At 35.6% G+C, this 18,442-nt stretch overlaps 1 protein-coding gene across 5 annotated transcripts in view; it reads right to left on the reverse strand.

Annotated features, from left to right (window-relative positions):
• Rev3l (REV3 like, DNA directed polymerase zeta catalytic subunit) overlaps positions 1-18,442 on the reverse strand; it is a 133,268-nt gene that overhangs the window by 12,707 nt on the left and 102,119 nt on the right. For 4 of the 5 annotated variants that reach the window (XM_050138113.1, XM_050138112.1, XM_050138114.1 and 1 more), the window contains exons 21-28: positions 17,362-17,480; positions 15,976-16,117; positions 15,197-15,441; positions 14,200-14,308; positions 10,100-10,306; positions 7,408-7,517; positions 2,708-2,822; positions 362-499 (exon numbers count right to left, since the gene is read on the reverse strand). In XM_050138113.1, the coding sequence (XP_049994070.1) occupies positions 362-499; positions 2,708-2,822; positions 7,408-7,517; positions 10,100-10,306; positions 14,200-14,308; positions 15,197-15,441; positions 15,976-16,117; positions 17,362-17,480 (1,185 nt within the window). Of the gene's footprint in view, positions 1-361; positions 500-2,707; positions 2,823-7,407; positions 7,518-10,099; positions 10,307-10,766; positions 10,893-14,199; positions 14,309-15,196; positions 15,442-15,975; positions 16,118-17,361; positions 17,481-18,442 lie in introns of those variants that run through there. The other variant, XR_007590969.1, reaches the window with a different exon arrangement.

Genomic DNA, 18,442 nt, shown 5'->3' on the forward strand with positions numbered 1-18,442 from the left:
CACAAAGTGGGTCCGGTCAACTCGGGATGAGCTCAGTTACTGAGGAGGTCTGTAGCCTCTCATCTTCTTGCTGCTCCGTACACTGTGGGAGCTGTTATATGAGAAGCTACCCTATCATCAAAGGCGACAGGCAATAAACGCTTAATTCTGAGAGAACAAAGAATGGGAAGAAGTCAGAAACTAAGCACTGAAGTAGAGTAGTTTCCAGCTAGAAATAAAATTCTCAAAATTCACTTATTCCCGCCCCCCCCACCATAGTTCTGTGCCCTTAAACTAAATGCACATTTAAGGACAGTTACATCTATACCAGGTTCATTACTACTTATATCTCACTGTTATAAACAACATATATAGAACCTACCTTAGAAACAGCAGGGCAAGAATCTCTTCTGACTGTTTCTATTCCTTTTGCATCAAATACTGGGTCCTTCTGATCCAGAGTTTCATACATGTAACCCACATATCTCTTTTTTGTTTGTAAAACACAGGGCAAATATACCTGTAGTAAAATTGACAGAATGACTCTTAGTAACCACCTTCCTCAAACTATGACTGATTTTCTGTTATTGTTCTCTGTATTTGGATACCAATATAAAATGTTTAAATATTCCCAAGGATGCAATGAACTCTGATCTACAATCTGGAATGTGAAAACACACAGAATCAATTGCTAGTACTTCTTAACCATTTACTCCTTTTTTTGCACTGACTTGCTTCTAATTCAAGTGATATTTTTCAAAAGCCATCAATTAAATATTAATTTTAAATTACTTTATATCAGCATATAACATAAATTAAAGTTATAAGAATAAGCAGTGAGAACTTCCTAAAGGTTTGCTGCTATTGAATTCCTCTGTTCCTTCCAGAGATGCTCTGTGAAAAATCCAACTATTCTACCTGCACCAGCAGCTTACCACATACACTGCTTTGCAGTTTGTAGCTTTAAGTCAATAGTTTTCTTGGGAGAGCATTGCATTTGAGTGCGGAAGGTTCATCTGTCTTAAAGCTACAGAATAGCCCATGGTATGTGGGTGCTATGACCAAGGTGACTGATGACCTCCTAAGGGGCCCATGGTGTAAGGGTGCTATGACCAAGGTGACTGATGACCTCCTAAGGGGACCATGGTGTAAGGGTGCTGTGAAAAAGGTGACTGTTCACTTACTAAGGGGCACTGAGAATGTCTGAATCTTTAGGCGTTAGAAATAAGGCTGCGGTAAACAACCTTACACCTTATTTGATTTCATCTTTAGGATAGATCCCTGGACCGATAGGACATTCCTTTTATTTTAAATTACAAATTTTATCCTTTTTCTTGCCTCTAAGCTCCCCTCTTCCCCAAACCCTAATTTAACATTTCTTATTTTTCTTTTTAAAAACACAGTCTATTTTTTTTTTCAAAGTAGCTTTGAATTCCTGGGCTTAGATGTGAGTCTCCTTTCTAAGCCCAGAGCAGCTAGGACGATGGGCTTGTGCCATATTGTCTTTAAAGTGATTCTCCTTTCTAAGCCCCCCGAACAGTTAGGACTACAGCCATGTGCCATGGTGCCTGGCATATTTATTTTTTCTTAATCTAAAAATAAAAAGTTTCTGTTTGTCACAGTCAAAGTGGTAACTTGAAATATATATGTTCGTGTGGAATGCCCAAGCTTTATCAATTAGCACATTAAATGTACATGGCCTTAATATCCCAATTAAAAGGCAGAAATGATCAGAAAAAGAATAAAAAATAAAGCTATTCTTAAGATCTATTAGAAATCTATATAACATAAGGGCACAAAAGAATTTAAAAAACCAAAAAAACTAAAAAGCACCTGATACCTTCCTACTCTCATGTCTGCATTAATATTAACAATATTAATATTAATGCTAATATTAATGAAAAGAAAGGTGGAAAAAGTGGTCTTTGTTCAATACAAGGAATATTATTTTAAAACATTCTTTTAAGGCAATAAAACCTAAATAAAGACTAAGAAGCAAATCCATGATTACAATGCACACTTTAGCATCTCCAACTTGTGAGTGACGGAGAATCAGTGAGGAGAGACATGCTTCCACCACACAACCAATGGAAGAACTGAGCAATGCTTCCTACAGCAGTCTCACCATTCATCAGAATATATACCATTTTCCAAGGTCACACGGAACATTTACAAAGACAGGCATTCATCACGTGCAGACGTGGGAGCAGGAAGACGACAGGTGATTTCAGCCCTTAGTTGCTGACTGCTGAGGTTACAGTCAGCCTTTGTAACTTCCTAGCTGAGGGCCTAGAAACTGAAGCAGAGACAAAAACTCTGCTGTAGCTTTTCTAAACTCCCAAACCATAAAATCTGTTGATACGTTGGCTGCCTTATACTATTAAGGTTGGAGTGGCCTGTTTCATAGAAAAAGTAAATGAAATCATCTCTTCACATCTTAAGATATTACTGAAAAAAAAAAATTGGGAAGCCTGGTGGATACAGCTCAGTTGTAGAGTGTTAATACAAGCTAGGCCCTAACATTATACCCAAACACCATACATAAACCCCAAACCAAACCAAATAAACCAAACACAACTATATACATACAACCTTCTGAAACTGAGAGAGTATATAAAAGTAAAAACTTTAATAGTCAGCGTATTTACAGAGCTACAGACTGAGTGAGTCAGGAACTTGTAGAGGTATGGAGACTCTGCATGTGATTAGTAACACTCTAGCTCCTTACCTTCTCAAACTTCAATTTCACTGGCTTAGGATTAGTAGCAGTAACAGCTTCAGCAATTTCTTGACCAATCTTAAAAGACTGCTCCTTAGTGGCTCCTTTCAGTAGCACAAACATACTAAGAGATTAAAAAATACAGCAAGGTAATGCGGAAGTCATTGTGAGAACAAATTTCATCCAGAGTCACTTCCTGGCTGATAAAGTCTAAACCAAGACGATCCACTCCACCCTGACTGTTCCTTCTTAAGTTGCTTCCTATCAAAGCTTTCCCGTTTACCCCTTTTTCCTTGGATTCTTACAAGATACCTAGTTACGGCTCTCAAAGGCTCAGGTACAACTAAAACTCAAACACTGAAGCTGCCAAGGTCCTAGATCATCCACGGGTATTCAAGGTGGTGCATGGCACACAGTTAATTAAAAAAAAAAATAGTCTTTTAAAACTGTACTCCTGCCCCAGGATTAACATATGATTAGTTTTCTGTTACTACAGATTAGTTTTGTTTTTTCAAGAATTTTGTATAAATGGAACCATATCATACATACTCTATTGTGTCTGGCTTCTTTATTTAGCATACCTGATAGGTATAATGTTGGGATAACTGGTTTCTTTTTATAACTAGAGATACCTATATCTATATCTCCACTGTCTGGATAGACCATAAAATTTCTATCCTTTCATTTGACTATAATGAATAAAGTTCTAAAGAATATTTATATGCATCTTTTTGCACGAACATCCTTTTCCCCTTAAAAAACTGTACTTAAACATACAGAAGTGTGACTTCTGGTTTTTATGCTAAGAGTATGTTTAATAAATGACTGCCAAATCATTTTTATTATAAAAAGTTATTATTTTTAGGTTTTTCAGACACAAAGATGAATGTAAGCACTTTAAAAGTAAGATGCACATATGCATATATTTAAGAACAAGTAGTTAAGCTGTGGTGACAGAAATCAGAGATGTGACTGCATGCTGGTGCTGATATGAAGAATGAGTACTGACTGTAGAGGGGAGAAAGAAAGGAGCTTTCATAGCAATAGAAATGTTCTGCTGGGCGGTGGTGGTGCACGCTTTTAATCCCAGCACTCGGGAGGCAGAGGCAGGCGGATCTCTGTGAGTTTGAGGCCAGCCTGGGCTACAAGAGCTAGTTCCAGGTCAGGCTCCAAAGTAACAAAGAGAAACCCTGTCTCGAAAAACAAAAACAAAACAAACAAAAAGAAATGTTCTGTAACTTGACTAGAGTGGTGGCTGGTTACTCAGGCCCATATACTTTTCTATAAACTACATGCTGTGCACTTCCGTAAAGGCTATGTATTTCAATAAAAGTGATAAAACCAAGTGTGTTAGATATCCAAACATGTCACATTGTTACTTTGCCAGATGGGCCAAGTGACCACAGCATAACACATGTATTTCTATATTAGCACTCACCTCTACGTTCTCTAATTCTCTCCCCCATCTGTCTCTTAGAGTGCTCACTCTTCAGGACCAGACATAAGAAAGCACATACTGTACAATTCCGTTTATATAAAACACTTGAAAGAAATAAAACTAATCTACAGTAATAGAAAGGGACTCATGTTAAACCTTGGGTCAGGGGTACGAAATCCTATAGATATGTTTAGTTAGTATATGTATACACACTTAGAAGCACACTCAGTATACTTTAAAAGTTATTATATGTTTGAGATTTTACTTAATAGTATGAATGGGCTTATTGGTGGATACTCTGCTGTAGTTAACTTGATCTGGAGCTACATTTCAAGAAAATTACCCTGAATTAATGTGAAGTTCTGATAACAGTACATAGATGAGTAGTCTAAAATGGAAAAGATATCTTTGTTGTTACAACTGTTTTTGAGATGGCCTTGTTAAGTAGTCAGTCATGCCTAGCCTGCAGCTCAACATGTAACCCACTTGAGCCCAGAACTTGGGGTAATCCTTCTGCTTCTCGTCTGTCAAGTCCTAGGACTACAGGCATTAACCACACCTGGTAAAAAAAGAGTGTCTTACATCCAATTCTCATTGTTACTGTACTTTTAATACATTTAAATAACATTCATCTTTGGGCTAAATAGGTTCAAGTATACATTTAGAATTATAATTAGTATACATTTTAGGGATTGTCTAGGATGTTTTTCTTAATTATGGTCTGATTAATTTCCCAAGAGATTCTGATTTTACTTCCCTATCCTGAAAGTATATATATTCTTACTGGAAGTTCTTCCCTACACTGCCTAAGAATTACTATTACTTTAGTCATTAACTGAAGCAGGTTTTATCCCACTGGATGGAATAAATGTGAATGAGAACCATTACTATATAAAATAACTGTTTGAGCCACTATAATATACAGTATGCTTATTTAATACACTTAAGTGGGTGGTAATAAAAAACAGTCTCCTGTGTCATTTTGATACTCTGGTAACTGACACTCCTCAATTGGAACCCAAGATTCTTTATGAATCTTGATCCTTGAGACTGAGGGAGGCAACGGTGACTCATCATCATTTACCAAGTTCCTTCATTCAGTTGATGAAGTGGCTGAGTCAGAAGCTATATGAATTATGATTGGCCATGTTAATATACTAAAAATATAGCTAGACAGATTTCAGATCCTTTCTTTCAGTTGAAATTTTTTCCACTCTGCCAAATATTTATTATTTCTAAGGCATTTTCAACCCTTTATCATAATCACCCTCCTAATGAAAAATTTATACTTAATTTGAATAAAAGTCATTATTAAGACATAAATTTTGGAAAATTTTTGTACTTCCAATAATTAATTTTTACCTTGCTGTTAGAAGGCACAGCCTAAACAAATTATCCTTACACAGGTCAAGTAATCAATGATGATCAAAGTGATACTGTCCACAAATTTAGCTGACTGGATCTCAATATTCTTGTGAAATCTGATATATAGAGAAAGCATTTGCTAGGAATCAAAACATAAATTTACATTTATGTCTCAATTACTAATTGGTGATAATTTCTTACCTAAGGGCATGAACTTCCAATAGCATATAAATTGCTAGCATAAGTAATTCCACATACCCCTTTGTTCTGAGAGCCTGTGAGCATTGGATTTTGAAATTATTTTTTAATTTTTTTTTAATATTTTTGTTTTAAAGGCAGAGTCTCACTGTGTAGCCCTGGTTGGCCTGAAACTCTCTATGTAGATCAGACTGGATTTGAACTCAGAGGGATCTACTTTCCACTGTTTCTCAAGTGCTGGGATTCAAGGGCATGTACCACTATGCCTGGTTTGTTTCAATTCTTAAAGATTTTTAATGGTATATAACATTCAGTAAAAATCATGCTAACTTATGATCCTATGTATCACCAACTAACACACATAGACTCTGAGATAAAAACAATTTAAGTATTTAGTTTTCTTCTTTTCTACAAATTTTGCAAAGAATTCTAACTTAATGAAGTTTGTTTTAGTACTTATTTTGATAGACTACCAAGCAGAAGTTTAATTGAGCAGCGAAATGCCCAAAGACAAACCAAGGTATGGCTTTTGATGAGCAACACTGGATAATATTGATGGAGCTTTGAAACATCAAACTATCCCTGTCTACTGGTAATGAAAAGGTTGCTACATGCAACAAGGTCTCAGTGAGCACTAATAAAATGCTGGCTGTATATACATTTTGAAGGACTGAGAGGATTAAATATTATTTAAAGATCACTTGTAAGTTATTTTTATTGATTAGGAACATTCTCTCCCATTGCTCTGTTGAATAATCATCAGAGGTGCTAAGGCAAGTGCTCCTAGCTTGATCACAATGGAACTCTAAGTTTATTATGAAAACCACTTCAGAATGCAACAAATTAGAATACCTACATTCTAGAAGGATTTCAAGGAGTCAAACAAGTAAGATGTTACATAAATAACTGAACCTTGAAAAATATTAGAATGAGTAACAAAGCAAGCAGGGTAATGTTAGTAATCCAGGATTCAAAAGATATCCCATTCTGTACCAGGATGTAAATGGGCTCAGAGAAGTCTGCATATTCTCTAGGATAAAAAGGGTAACTGTATTTGTCTCTTTGCTTCTCTTAAAAGAAGGTCAAAAGATTTAATAAAAAGTTAACAGCGTAAGGCTTTGACAACTGTCTTTTAAAAAGATTATTTTTTGTTCTTGATTATGTAGGGTATATAAGTGTACGTGTAGGCATGTGTTTACCAAGGACAGAGAATGACAATGACTGCCCCTGTCTATCATTTTTCTCCATTTTTCTGCTATGGTGACAGCTAGCCAACCAGAGATATTCCTGCCTTTGCCCTCCCTAGTGCTGGGGTTACTCATGTGGCCATGTCTAGTTTTTAATGTGGGTACTGTGAATCCAAATTCAGGTCTTCAAGGCAGGATAGCAAATGCTTTTACCAACTCTGAGCCATCTCCCTAGCTGGAAGTTGTTTATTGCTATTGTTATTATTGTTACTACCACTACCACTACCACTACCACTATTCTAAGGGACTTAAATACAGTGACTCAGAAGAACTATCCAACCAAGAGATCATAAGGACAAGAAGACTGATCTAGAAGTAAGTATTTAAAAGGATTTTCCCTAAGCTATTTCAAACACCAAAAAGAAGGTGTCGATAAATGTAAACAAAATAAAAAATAAACAAGAAAAAAGCACACCCCCAAACCAAACCAAAAACCCAACTATAATCCCTAAATTCATTACCTGTCAGTATCACCGTAAACAACCCTAGCGCCCCATTTCTTGGTATCATTCACTAGTTTAATTGCTCGTTCCAAGGTCTCTCTGGCTTTGTGAACAATACTATCACCAACCTGTTGACAAAACACATTGGAAATGACTTCTTAACATTGTTCAGTAAAAGTCAACAGATTTTAATAAAATTAAAATTTTAATTATTGAATATTTCTAGAAATGAAATAATGTAAAACCAAAATATCTATCAGTGTCATCACAAAGTTAAAAAACCGAATTAAAAGAATTGAAAGCTATGGACTTGCCTTTGAATGTACCAGGAAGTACAATGGATTGCACACTTTTACAAGGTACACAGGTACCTTTGATTCTTGGAAGAATAAATCTTGTTTTTCAAGGTTTATTCAAGGTCTATCTTTTATACCCATATAATCAACTAGGGCACAGTTGATTATATCTTTCAAAATTAGTGCTTATGATAGTGTGTTTAAATGCCGAAACCAAATTTTGTGACTGATTATACATATATTTTGGTAAAACTCAGTAAAAGAAAAAATGTAAACAATTATATGGCAGAAAAATATATTAGCAATGTTCAATTTAAAACAAGTAGGTAAATAAATATGCCCCCAGGGTTCTTTCAGTGTGGCCAGTGAGTTTTAGCAAGGATCATGGCAGAAGCTGATAAAAGATACTAGGCCTTAGGCAATGTGAGACACATCTTCATTAGGCTATATAGTTCGGTAAATTAAAGAGACTATATAGCATTAGTGTTATATCTACTAATCTCATAGAGATGAAAAGATAGAGAATTCCATCAAACTAAATGGAGCCTTCCCTTTGCAATTTTAAAATAAAACTATGTATTTTTGTCTTTTTGTTAATAATCAAACAATAATAATACTGATGCTTCCCTTTTTGCTACAAAAGTTGAAGTTTCCAAACTAACATAGGATTGAATAGTATTTAGAAAACTGTCTAAAGCTGCACTAGTAAACACTGGCATATAAACACAAGGATAGATAATAAAACTGCGACCAATTAAGATAATCTCCTTTTGAGACTTTGAGTATATTAGAAAACCTTGAAAATGTGAACTCTATCTTAATACATTAAAATATATTATGAATTAGCATGCATAGTAGTGCATATCTTTAATCCCAGTACTTAGGAGGCAGAGGAAGGTGGATCTCTATGGGTTCCAGGCCAGCTAGGATTACATAGTGAGATCCTGTTTCAATACAAAACATAATAATAACAACAACAAGATAATCAACCATAAAAGCACTGAAAACCATGTTATCCAGCTGAAACTAGTAAGTTTTAATAAAATGTTGAATCTCTGTCCAACAGCCACCTTCTCCCAGCATTGAGTTTACAGACATGGTAGTGCATACCACTTACGTGGGTCCTGAGGATTTCAAGTTTTTAAGACTGCACAGCAAGCACTTTACTGACTGAACCATTTTCCACACCCACCTTCCCCATGGAGCAACCTTTCCAGCCCAACACTGGCACCTCAGATGCCAGAAGATTACTCTGTGTAACCCAATCTCTCCTTCCACCTTTCTGTGGGTTCCAGGGGTGGAAGTCAAGTCATCAGGCTGCTTTGGTGAGTGTTTCTGCTGAGCTCTACTGCCTGTCCCTGAGCAGCTGTGAAGCTCACTTGGCCTATTGTGAACTGTGAGAAGACTCTGTTCCTCCTCTAGCTTCTTTCAGCAAAGATGTAAGTTGGGTACATCACAACCCTCATGTAACATTAAAGAACATTAGGCCAATGGATCTCCTGTCTTTTCTGTCACTAGTACATTTATTATTCTGCTGCGCTGTTTCATATTCATGTCTAATAAAACCTTAAGAAATTAGTTTTGTTCTATGAAAAGTGCTTTTCAACTGATCAATCCAAATGAAGGTTTTATCTTCTTTAATTGGTACACTAACAAATATAGAAGATTTTGCAGGGCGGTGGTGGAGCACGCCTTTAATCTCAGCACTTGGGAGGCAGAGGCAGGTAGATCTCTGTGAGTTCAAGGTCAGCCTGAACTATAAAGTGAGTTCAAGGACAGCCAGGGCTATAGCACAAAGAAACCTGCCTGAAAAAGCAAAATAAATAAATAAATAAGTAAATAAGATTTTACTTTTTGTATATGGTGCATAGGTGTTTTACTCAATTCGTTTTCACCTTTTTTGAGACAGGGTCTTCCACGGAACCTAGAGCTCACTTATTCAGTTAGACAAACTACTCAGTAAGAGTCAACCACCTCGTCACTGAGACCACAGGCAAAAAGCTGTTGCCCCTGACAGTGCGTGTGGGTATTGGAGATGTCAACCTGGGCCCCTCAGGTTTATACAGTAGGCACATTACCGACTGAACCATTTTCCCAGCCTGTGGAATGATTTTTCTTTATTGTAACATTTGGACTATAATTTTTATCTATAAAAATACTAAAAGGAATTATTTTGTATAAAAGTTACTGTAAACACTACTATAAACTGCCACTGAAACCTCAACTCAGGGTAATAAATGTGAAAATATGTACAATTTAAAAATTATTGAAATAAGGGAACAGAATTTTCAGAGAAAATTCACAAATACTCAGGAAGATGCATGTTTATAGACCTAATTTAAGAAAAACTAGTATGCCATGGAAATGACACTTTAATCAAAAGTTTAAAAACATAAAAAAATAGTTTGTGTTACCTCAATGCATGGCATTCTCCCCGAGAAATTAGCAGACGTATAGCCAAATGTGACATTTGCTATCAGCTTTAGTCCGAGCTGACGTGCATTAAGCATTCGTGACAGGGCTCTGTCTTGCTTGTAAGCCTTCATTGACTGCTTCACCATGAATCTAGTCTTCAAAATTTCTTCAAGCATTCTTGGTAGAACACCCTTTCGTACTGAAGGCTATCATAAAGGAAAAACAAAGGAATATATAAAACTCCTCAGTCATATGTACAGGCATATAGATTTTGGTAACTAAAAAGGAAACAATTATAATAATGGCCAACTTTCATAAATTGAAACATGCTACTAACAAAAATAGCCACAGGACTAGCAATTGTCATACAAAATGATCAATTTTATTTCTTTTGAAGAGGATTTTTCTTCTAAAACATTCCTGTACTGTATAATTCAGATGCGGTACTTCTATGTGAGCTCTGAGAACTCCAGGAAGCAGGATGTCAACTAGTACATAAATAACTACACAACAAATTCAGAGGAAAATGCTGTTCATACTTTGATTGAGACCCCCATCCTTCTAGAAAGACATATGGGCCTGCATCACTCATAACCAACGTCAGGTGTTAAAGATCTCACCCTAATGACCCCACACAGTGCTCTGCATGGAACTCCATTTATCTACCTTGGAAGAATGATGAGCTGGTTGACTCTGCTGACATTCAAACCTGCAGTTCCAGGGACTCTAGGTATTTCAAATCTGATGCTTAGACCACTAAGCCATCCCCTCCGGCCTATATTTATTAGCAATCTGGAAGAGGGGATGAATAATGAGGTGATAAAATTTGTTGTTGCCAAAAAAAAAAAATCATTTGTATTAATCAAGACTAGGGAGGATTTATGAGAACTCTGGTAGGAATGAAAACCACAAAACAGTTATTAACTGATGATTCATAACCACGTGCAAAATAACGCATGTCAAACTGAACAATTAAAACTTCAGTTATGATAATTACATTTTTGAATATTAAAAAAATCTTATTTTTATTAAGTTTTACACACTAGGTCAAATGTAAATCAGGTTTTAAAAATGCTATTAAAGGGAGCTTAAACAAATAATCTATACGTGTGACAAGGAAATTATAGTCTAACCTCTAATTCATTTGGTGTACCCTTTTGAAGCAGACTTAATGTTCTCTCTTTGTTCTAGCAATTAAAATTATAATTATTAATGCAAACTAATAATTATTTTTATATTAAACTATTAGTGTGATTATTAGTGAAAACTTTCACACTCACATATTATGTCTTATTATAAACCCTTCCTATTGTCCTCTCTAACACTCTCCTACCACCCCTCTTCTCTTCCCCAGTAGAACCTGCTTGCTTTCAGGTCCTCTCCTCTAAGCCTCTGTTTTCCAAATATAAGAGAAAAAGTGATGCTTGTCTTTCTGTGTTTGGATTATTTTACTTAATAAGTTGAGTTCCATCCATTTCTCTGCAAATAATACAATTTTATTATCCATTATGGCCAAATACTACTCCATTGCGTGTGTACGGCACATTCTTTTGTTGTACTCATCTGATGATAAATAGGATGGGCACCCTGACTGATTCTATGACTTAGCTGCTGTGAGCAGGGACATATAGGTATCTCTTCTATGTGCTTTCTTTCTGGTTTACACCTAGAAGTGATGCTGGATACCCAGTAGTATAGTTTTAGTTTTTAAAGGGGCCATCATACCACTTTCCCCAGGACTATGTAATTTACTGTCCTCCCAGCTGGGTATAAGGGCTCCTTACTCCTCTCACATTTGTCGGCATCTGATTTTTCCTTACTGAGATCCACCTAAACCAAGGTGAGGTGGACTCTTAGTGCAGTTTGATTTACATTTCCCTGGTGGCCAAAGACTCTCAGACCTTTCACATGGATGTCAGTCAGCCACTGGAATTTCTTTGAGATCACAGGCTTATTTACTGACTGGATTATGTGATCATCTGGTATTAGATTTCTTGACTCCTTTATATATTCTGGATATTAATTCTGTTGGAGTTCCTTCCACTCCATATATTTTTTTAATCTTTACTCATGATTCTTTAATTTGCTGACAGAAGCTTTTAAGTTTCATATAATCCCATTTGTTATTTGAATTTTGAGTCCCACTCAGGAAATTGTTACCAGTATCAAAGTCCAGAAGTGTTTCTCTCATGTTTTTCTGTATCCGTGTTAGTTTTAGGCCTTTAATTCATTTTCAGATGATTTTAATTTTAATTTCAGGTGTATTAATTATTTTACGTCAATGAGTATTTTTTCTGCATGTCTATCTGAGTACAATGCTTGTAGCTTGGTGCCCAGAGAGCCCCGAGAGGGCATCAGATTCCCTGGAACTGGAGTTACGAGCAGTTGTAAACCACGTATGGGTGCTAGGAATCAAAACCATGTCCTCTGGAAGAACAGCCAGTGCTTTTAACCGCTAGGATGTGTCTCTAGCCTTTCAGGTGATTTTTATGTAGAATTAAAGACAGAGAGATCTAGTTTCAGTTTTCCTGACACTTTTTGTTAAAGCTGACTTTTCCCCCATGTATATTTTTGGTATTTTTGCCAAGAATCAGATGGTTTAGATTCACACATTTATATCTAGGTTCCTTATTCTATTCCATTGGTCTATATTCCAGTTATATCTAATATTATTCAGTGAAGTTTTTGTTTCTTTGGCTTTGTAGTGTATTTTGAAATTAGGTATTGTGATGTCTCCCCTCCTCATTATTATTCTTTTTGCTTAGGATTGGCTTTTTCTATTTGGTTTTATTTGTGTTTCTGTATGACTTTTAGTTCTTTGTCTGTTTGGTTATTTTTTTTTTTTTCAAGTTTCGTGAAAGTTACTGGTATTTATTAGGGACTGCATCAAACATGTAGCTCAATTTTGATATTATATCATTTTAACAATATTAATTCTCATACATTGAAGTTTTCCTATCTTCTCATTTCTTCTGTTTTTTTTTTTCTTGAGTGTTTTTATAATTTTTCTTTTTTTAGATAGGGTCCTCACAACTTAGCCCTGGCTGGCCTAGAACTCGCTGTGTAAATTTAGCCTGAAATTTACAGAGATCTGCCTGCCTCTGCCTTCTAAGTGCTGGGATTAAGGCGTGGGGCACCATGTCCCACTCACTGTATTATAATTTTTACTGTCAAGGCCAAAGACAGGAAGTCTTTACTTATATTTATTTCCAAGATTCCACTCCACCCCACACTGTGAATATGACTGCTTTCCTGATTTCTTAAAAAGAACCATGATCAAATATGCAGAAATAGTATTTGAAAAAGGATTTTTTTAAAACACAGGGAAACAAAAATTCAGCTCCAAAAATTTCTAAGAAAGGAATACACCAGGAACTTATTGGTAAATATTTTAACATCTAAATTGCTAATTAACATTTAGTATTATCTCTTAATTGGTAATAAGTACACCAGAATGAATTGGAGGGTTGGTGGGATCTACATCAAACATTGTTTCATAAGTGTAGTAGACATCAACTCACTGCTAAGGAACTAGGAAAGAAGTTGGCTATATAACCTCTGAAATCTCCTATTTTCTTTATTCAGTTAGGAAGCTTTCTTTAGTCTTTCTTGAGGAGAAAGCATACAAAGAAGAAAGGAACTTTATTTTTAGTTTGTATGTCTTCTCTAAAAATGCAATCATTAAATTTATTAAAGTATCATCGTGTCTAAGATGGTAATAATTAAATTTAAAATAATGTAGAAAACTTGCAGGATGTACACATTAAAGCAATTAAAATTTTTGCAGATAACATCTTTTAACCATCAAATTGCTAGGTATGTCTGCCAGATTATAGCAGGAGGTAGATGCTATAGGTGTACACTTACTTTCTTCAATATTTCATGAATTAAAATATAGCAATTAAAATATTTAAACCCAAATTCAACCAAAGGAAGATGATTACTTTTCTTCAAAATGATTTCTTAGAAGATTTGTTTTTGACTTTATGAGATAAAAGTCTTCAAGCTGTGTAACCTTATATGTCAACAATACCTAAACACTATTTGTTCTCTAAAGGTAAGCCACGGTTGATTCCTTTCATTTACAGGAGAGTATTACCTTAACGAAAGCTACTCCATTGGGGGACACTGTGATGTCATGCCTAATTTGGTAAAGTAAATCTGGAGGTACTCTGAGAGAGGTACAGCCAAATTTGAACTCCTCATACCTGTTAAGAAAGAAAATATTGAGCAGAGACCTTCTCAGATGACACAACAGAGCCTAAAGACACATCTCTAACTTCATCACAACTCCATATCCAAACATGTAAACATGAGTTCATGTAACTAGTAATATGCTTACTTGGTTCATTAACAAAATTCTTCATATATGCACAACCTACAGAAAAAAGGCATTCCTTAAATAACAGTGCTTTACAAATTAAGAACTGAATATTCACTAAAATACAAATTCCAACTCAAAATATAATCATGTTATTTCAAACTCCCTAAAGAAAATTTCAAGTATAATAATAAGTAATTCCAAATTTCCTTCTTAATAAAAGAAAGGATTAACGACAACAGTTTCTACAAATATTTTCTATGAAAGATACTACCAGATTAGATCACAAGACCTGGTCTCAAGTACACAAAATCAGTAAGAAGATTCTGTATTTCTTATAGTCTAGGAAAAATATTCACTCCTTTGATAATTTAAAATGTTATTCTCATTGAATTTACATGAACTAACAAAATCTAAGAGTTAATTCCATCTTTTGAAAAATCACAGCCTTTTTCTAGGAGGAAGTGACAACTGGAATTAAATCATTACTTTCAAAGTATTGCACTGAAGGCTATATTAAAAAAATAATTCTCCTGAAGAATCAAACAGAAAGATGCAAGGCTGATCTGTCCCCACTAATGACCCTGTTCATGTGTGTCGTCCATTCACAAAACTGAATCAATTATAAGATCATGTCAATTAGGAAGACAACTGCAACATTGGGTCAGCTGTGCTCTACCCAACTCCCTTATTCTTAAGGAAGTGTGAAGACAGTCTATAATCATAACACATAAAGCACAGGGACATGACTGGAAAAATAAAAACAAAATCTTACTTTCCCAAATTCTCTATGTGGCCAAGGCAAGTGGAAAAACAATAGTTATATGCAATCACAATGGAAGGATATAGTGACTGGAAATCCAAAACAAGAACGGAGTTGCTATAGAAGCGAGACTCGGGTTCCATGATGAGGGGAACACACTGTGGGGCTCTCATCTGGGACCTCTGCTGAACACTAGGGGTCACAGGAATATAGTTCATTGGTTTAGCAAAACGCAACATCATCGATTCCACACGGTACTGCAAGGAGAAAAGAATGTAAATATATGGTTACTTGAATATATGGCAATATTTTGAGGATGGTTTTCCCCTGCAGACTAATCATATGGTTTTCTACACTAAGTATTTTTTAGTCAATTTTCAAGGTATCACTGAAATTGATTTACAGATTATTTTTATGTTAAAAATATGGAAGACTATAAACTTAGAAATATAAATATAAATGAGGTAGATTTACTTTCCTGGCTTCCCCACTGATAAGAGGTATCTCTAATGATACTACAAGATTCAATTATTCAGGTACTGATACTAGATACAAAGTTTGTTTTTCTCTGTGTGGGTTTCTCTGTGTGGCTTTGGAGCCTATTCTGGTATTAGCTCTGTAGACCAGGCTGGCCTCAAACTCACAGGGTTCCTCCTGCCTCAGATTAGAGGCATGTGCCACCCCCACCCCCACCCCCTGGCTAGATACAAAGTTTTAAAAACCTACTCAGGTCAACAAGAATAAGCATCTCATTTATGTAGTACTTTAAAGTGTACAAGAAAAATTTCTACCTGTGAACCTCTTGTTAATACATGTAAAAACTGAATGCCAAAAAGTCTGGCCATTTCACTGGTTTTTCCAATTAGGTCCAGCTGTTCTAACATCTGGAGATTTCCACGGACACGGCTAACATAATGATCAACCATTTTCCATCTGTCAAAAAAGAATCCATGCATGAATACAGATAAAGTGAGGTTACTAAAGGAGAGAGTGCAATATATAAAGTATATTAAGGAGTTAAATGCCGGAGAACTTCAAGGAATAAAACTCAGTAATAGTACGCAAAATTTAAAATAGTACTTATGATAAGGTATCATAAGGATAACAAGTTTCATATTTCACCCTGATTTTGCTAACTCAGGTCCAGTATTCTACTTAACTTGGCAAAAAGTTACCTATTCAGAATAATACCTAATTAGAGGTGGCAAGACATGCATTTAGAGCAGCACTATACCATACCTTAACAAACATAATTTTTAATAAGTAGAATATAAGTATTATTGACTGGTTTATGTATGATTCTTTTCTTGAATCAACACTCTATTACTGAACTACAACCTAACTTCTCTGTGAAGCTTTGACACAAGCCTCAGCCTTACTGTAGTTTACTTTACTTACTTCTCTGAGGTTCCTCAAAATGAAATGGAAGATAAGCAGATACCTTGAGAGAGATAGGGTGTGGGAACTGGGTGGCTGGGGAAGTGGGGAGGAGCTGGAAGGATCTGGGGGAGGGGAAAACCATAAACAGAATATATTGTACTAAAAAAAACCTGTTTTCTGTAAAAATTGTTTTCTCACATACATGAGAGTTGTTTTTTTAAAGCTGTATCTTTTCCACTAACATTTCCATTTCTATGATGTTCTACCTGTGGCAAAAACAATCAGCTAATAGAAATCTAATTAGTATTTAATATAATTCTAATTAGTATTATTGTGGATAGTTAGGGTTTGGGTAGACTGACTATAAATCTGTTTAAGTATTCCCTTGTAGATAGTTATCCTTCTTATCTGGGTACTACAGAGTGAGTGTATATATTCCTCAGAGTCATAGAACAACACACTTTAAAAGTCTGCATTTTATTGTATATTAATATAAAGCTCAATAATAGTGACTCAATTCTATTTTTAAAATTAATATTTTATGTGTAGGAGTGCTTTGCTGGCATGTGTGACAGCGTACCATATGTGTGCCTGGTGCCTGCAGATGCCAGAAGGCACTGGACTCCCTAGAACTGGAGTTACAGACAGTTGTGAGATGCCACGTGAGTGCTGGAAATCAAACCTGGCTTTGGAAGAGCAGCCAGTGCTTAAAACTGCAGAGATGTCTCTCCAGCCCCTAAAACTGATTTAAAATAAATAAAAAGATACAGTCGCCTCTTGGGTGTGGTAAACATTACCTGTAGAGATCTGTCTTGTTATCAAACCAGTCTGACAGGACGCGGAAGGTAAAAAGGGGAAAACGCTGATGGAGAACGTGAAAGCTCACATTTTCAAAAGTGTAGTTAGTCAGAGCAACCTTAAAAAAAAAGTGTAAGGCATAATTATATTTATGTAGATCATTGGTTTTTTTTCTAAGTCAATCCCAGGTCATTAGGTTTTAAAAAGTCTTAATATCACTTAGAATTTTTCATAGATGACATGAAAGCCATTTGTAAAGATTATCTGTTACAAGCAATCTATACATAATTAATTCAAAATATGTATAGCTTACTGGGTATAAAATTTTTCCACATTAACAATCCAGAAGTATAAAACAGTGATCCAAACTGGTCTATTTTACTTAAAACTTGTCACCTCCAAAGCAATGGCACACTTCAGGACTCACATTCTCTGTCTGTCTCTCTCGCTGACTGACAAAGGTAAAAAGGCAATGGGATAAGGTAAAGACCCAACAAGTATAAACGAGGAAGGACTGCAAAGGCATGACAACAGCAGATGAGGTCCGCCTGAGAGCAGCAGGTACAGCATGGACTACAGGTCAAGTTAGGGATCTGGAGAATAAATCTAAATGGCTTTCTTTGAATGCAGACAATGAGGGAAGCGATCATACCGGAGGGACCATATGGAGAAATTAGGACCAGAAACTAGAGTGCTACCATACAGGAAAATTAGGTTTGTAAAGGAAGTTGAAAAATCTAAAAGGTCAAATCTAACATAACACTCTGTTCTCTGTACTGCCAAACGACTTGATAAAATCTGAAAGCCTAGATGGAATTGATGATTTAGAAGGTCTGTAAATGTTTTCAGTTTTCAGAGTAAGAGTCATATATTCCTTTAAGTAGCTAATATATATCTAATAAAAATTATTTAAGAGGTAGTAGGTTTATCATTAAGGACTCGAAGTTCCCCAGTGGGAACAGCAGAAATTTTTATGTGTAGAGGAATCACACAAGCTACAAATTGCCAAGCACCATGAGAGAAACAAATAGAAGACACAAAGATTACACTGTTTTTTTTTTTTTTTTTTTAATTTTCGAG

The sequence above is a fragment of the Alexandromys fortis genome, unplaced genomic scaffold (genome assembly GCF_014885135.2).
Source record: "Alexandromys fortis isolate MF-2015 unplaced genomic scaffold, M_Fortis_MF-2015_v1.1 scaffold_14, whole genome shotgun sequence".
In the NCBI taxonomy this organism is placed as follows: domain Eukaryota; kingdom Metazoa; phylum Chordata; class Mammalia; order Rodentia; family Cricetidae; genus Alexandromys; species Alexandromys fortis.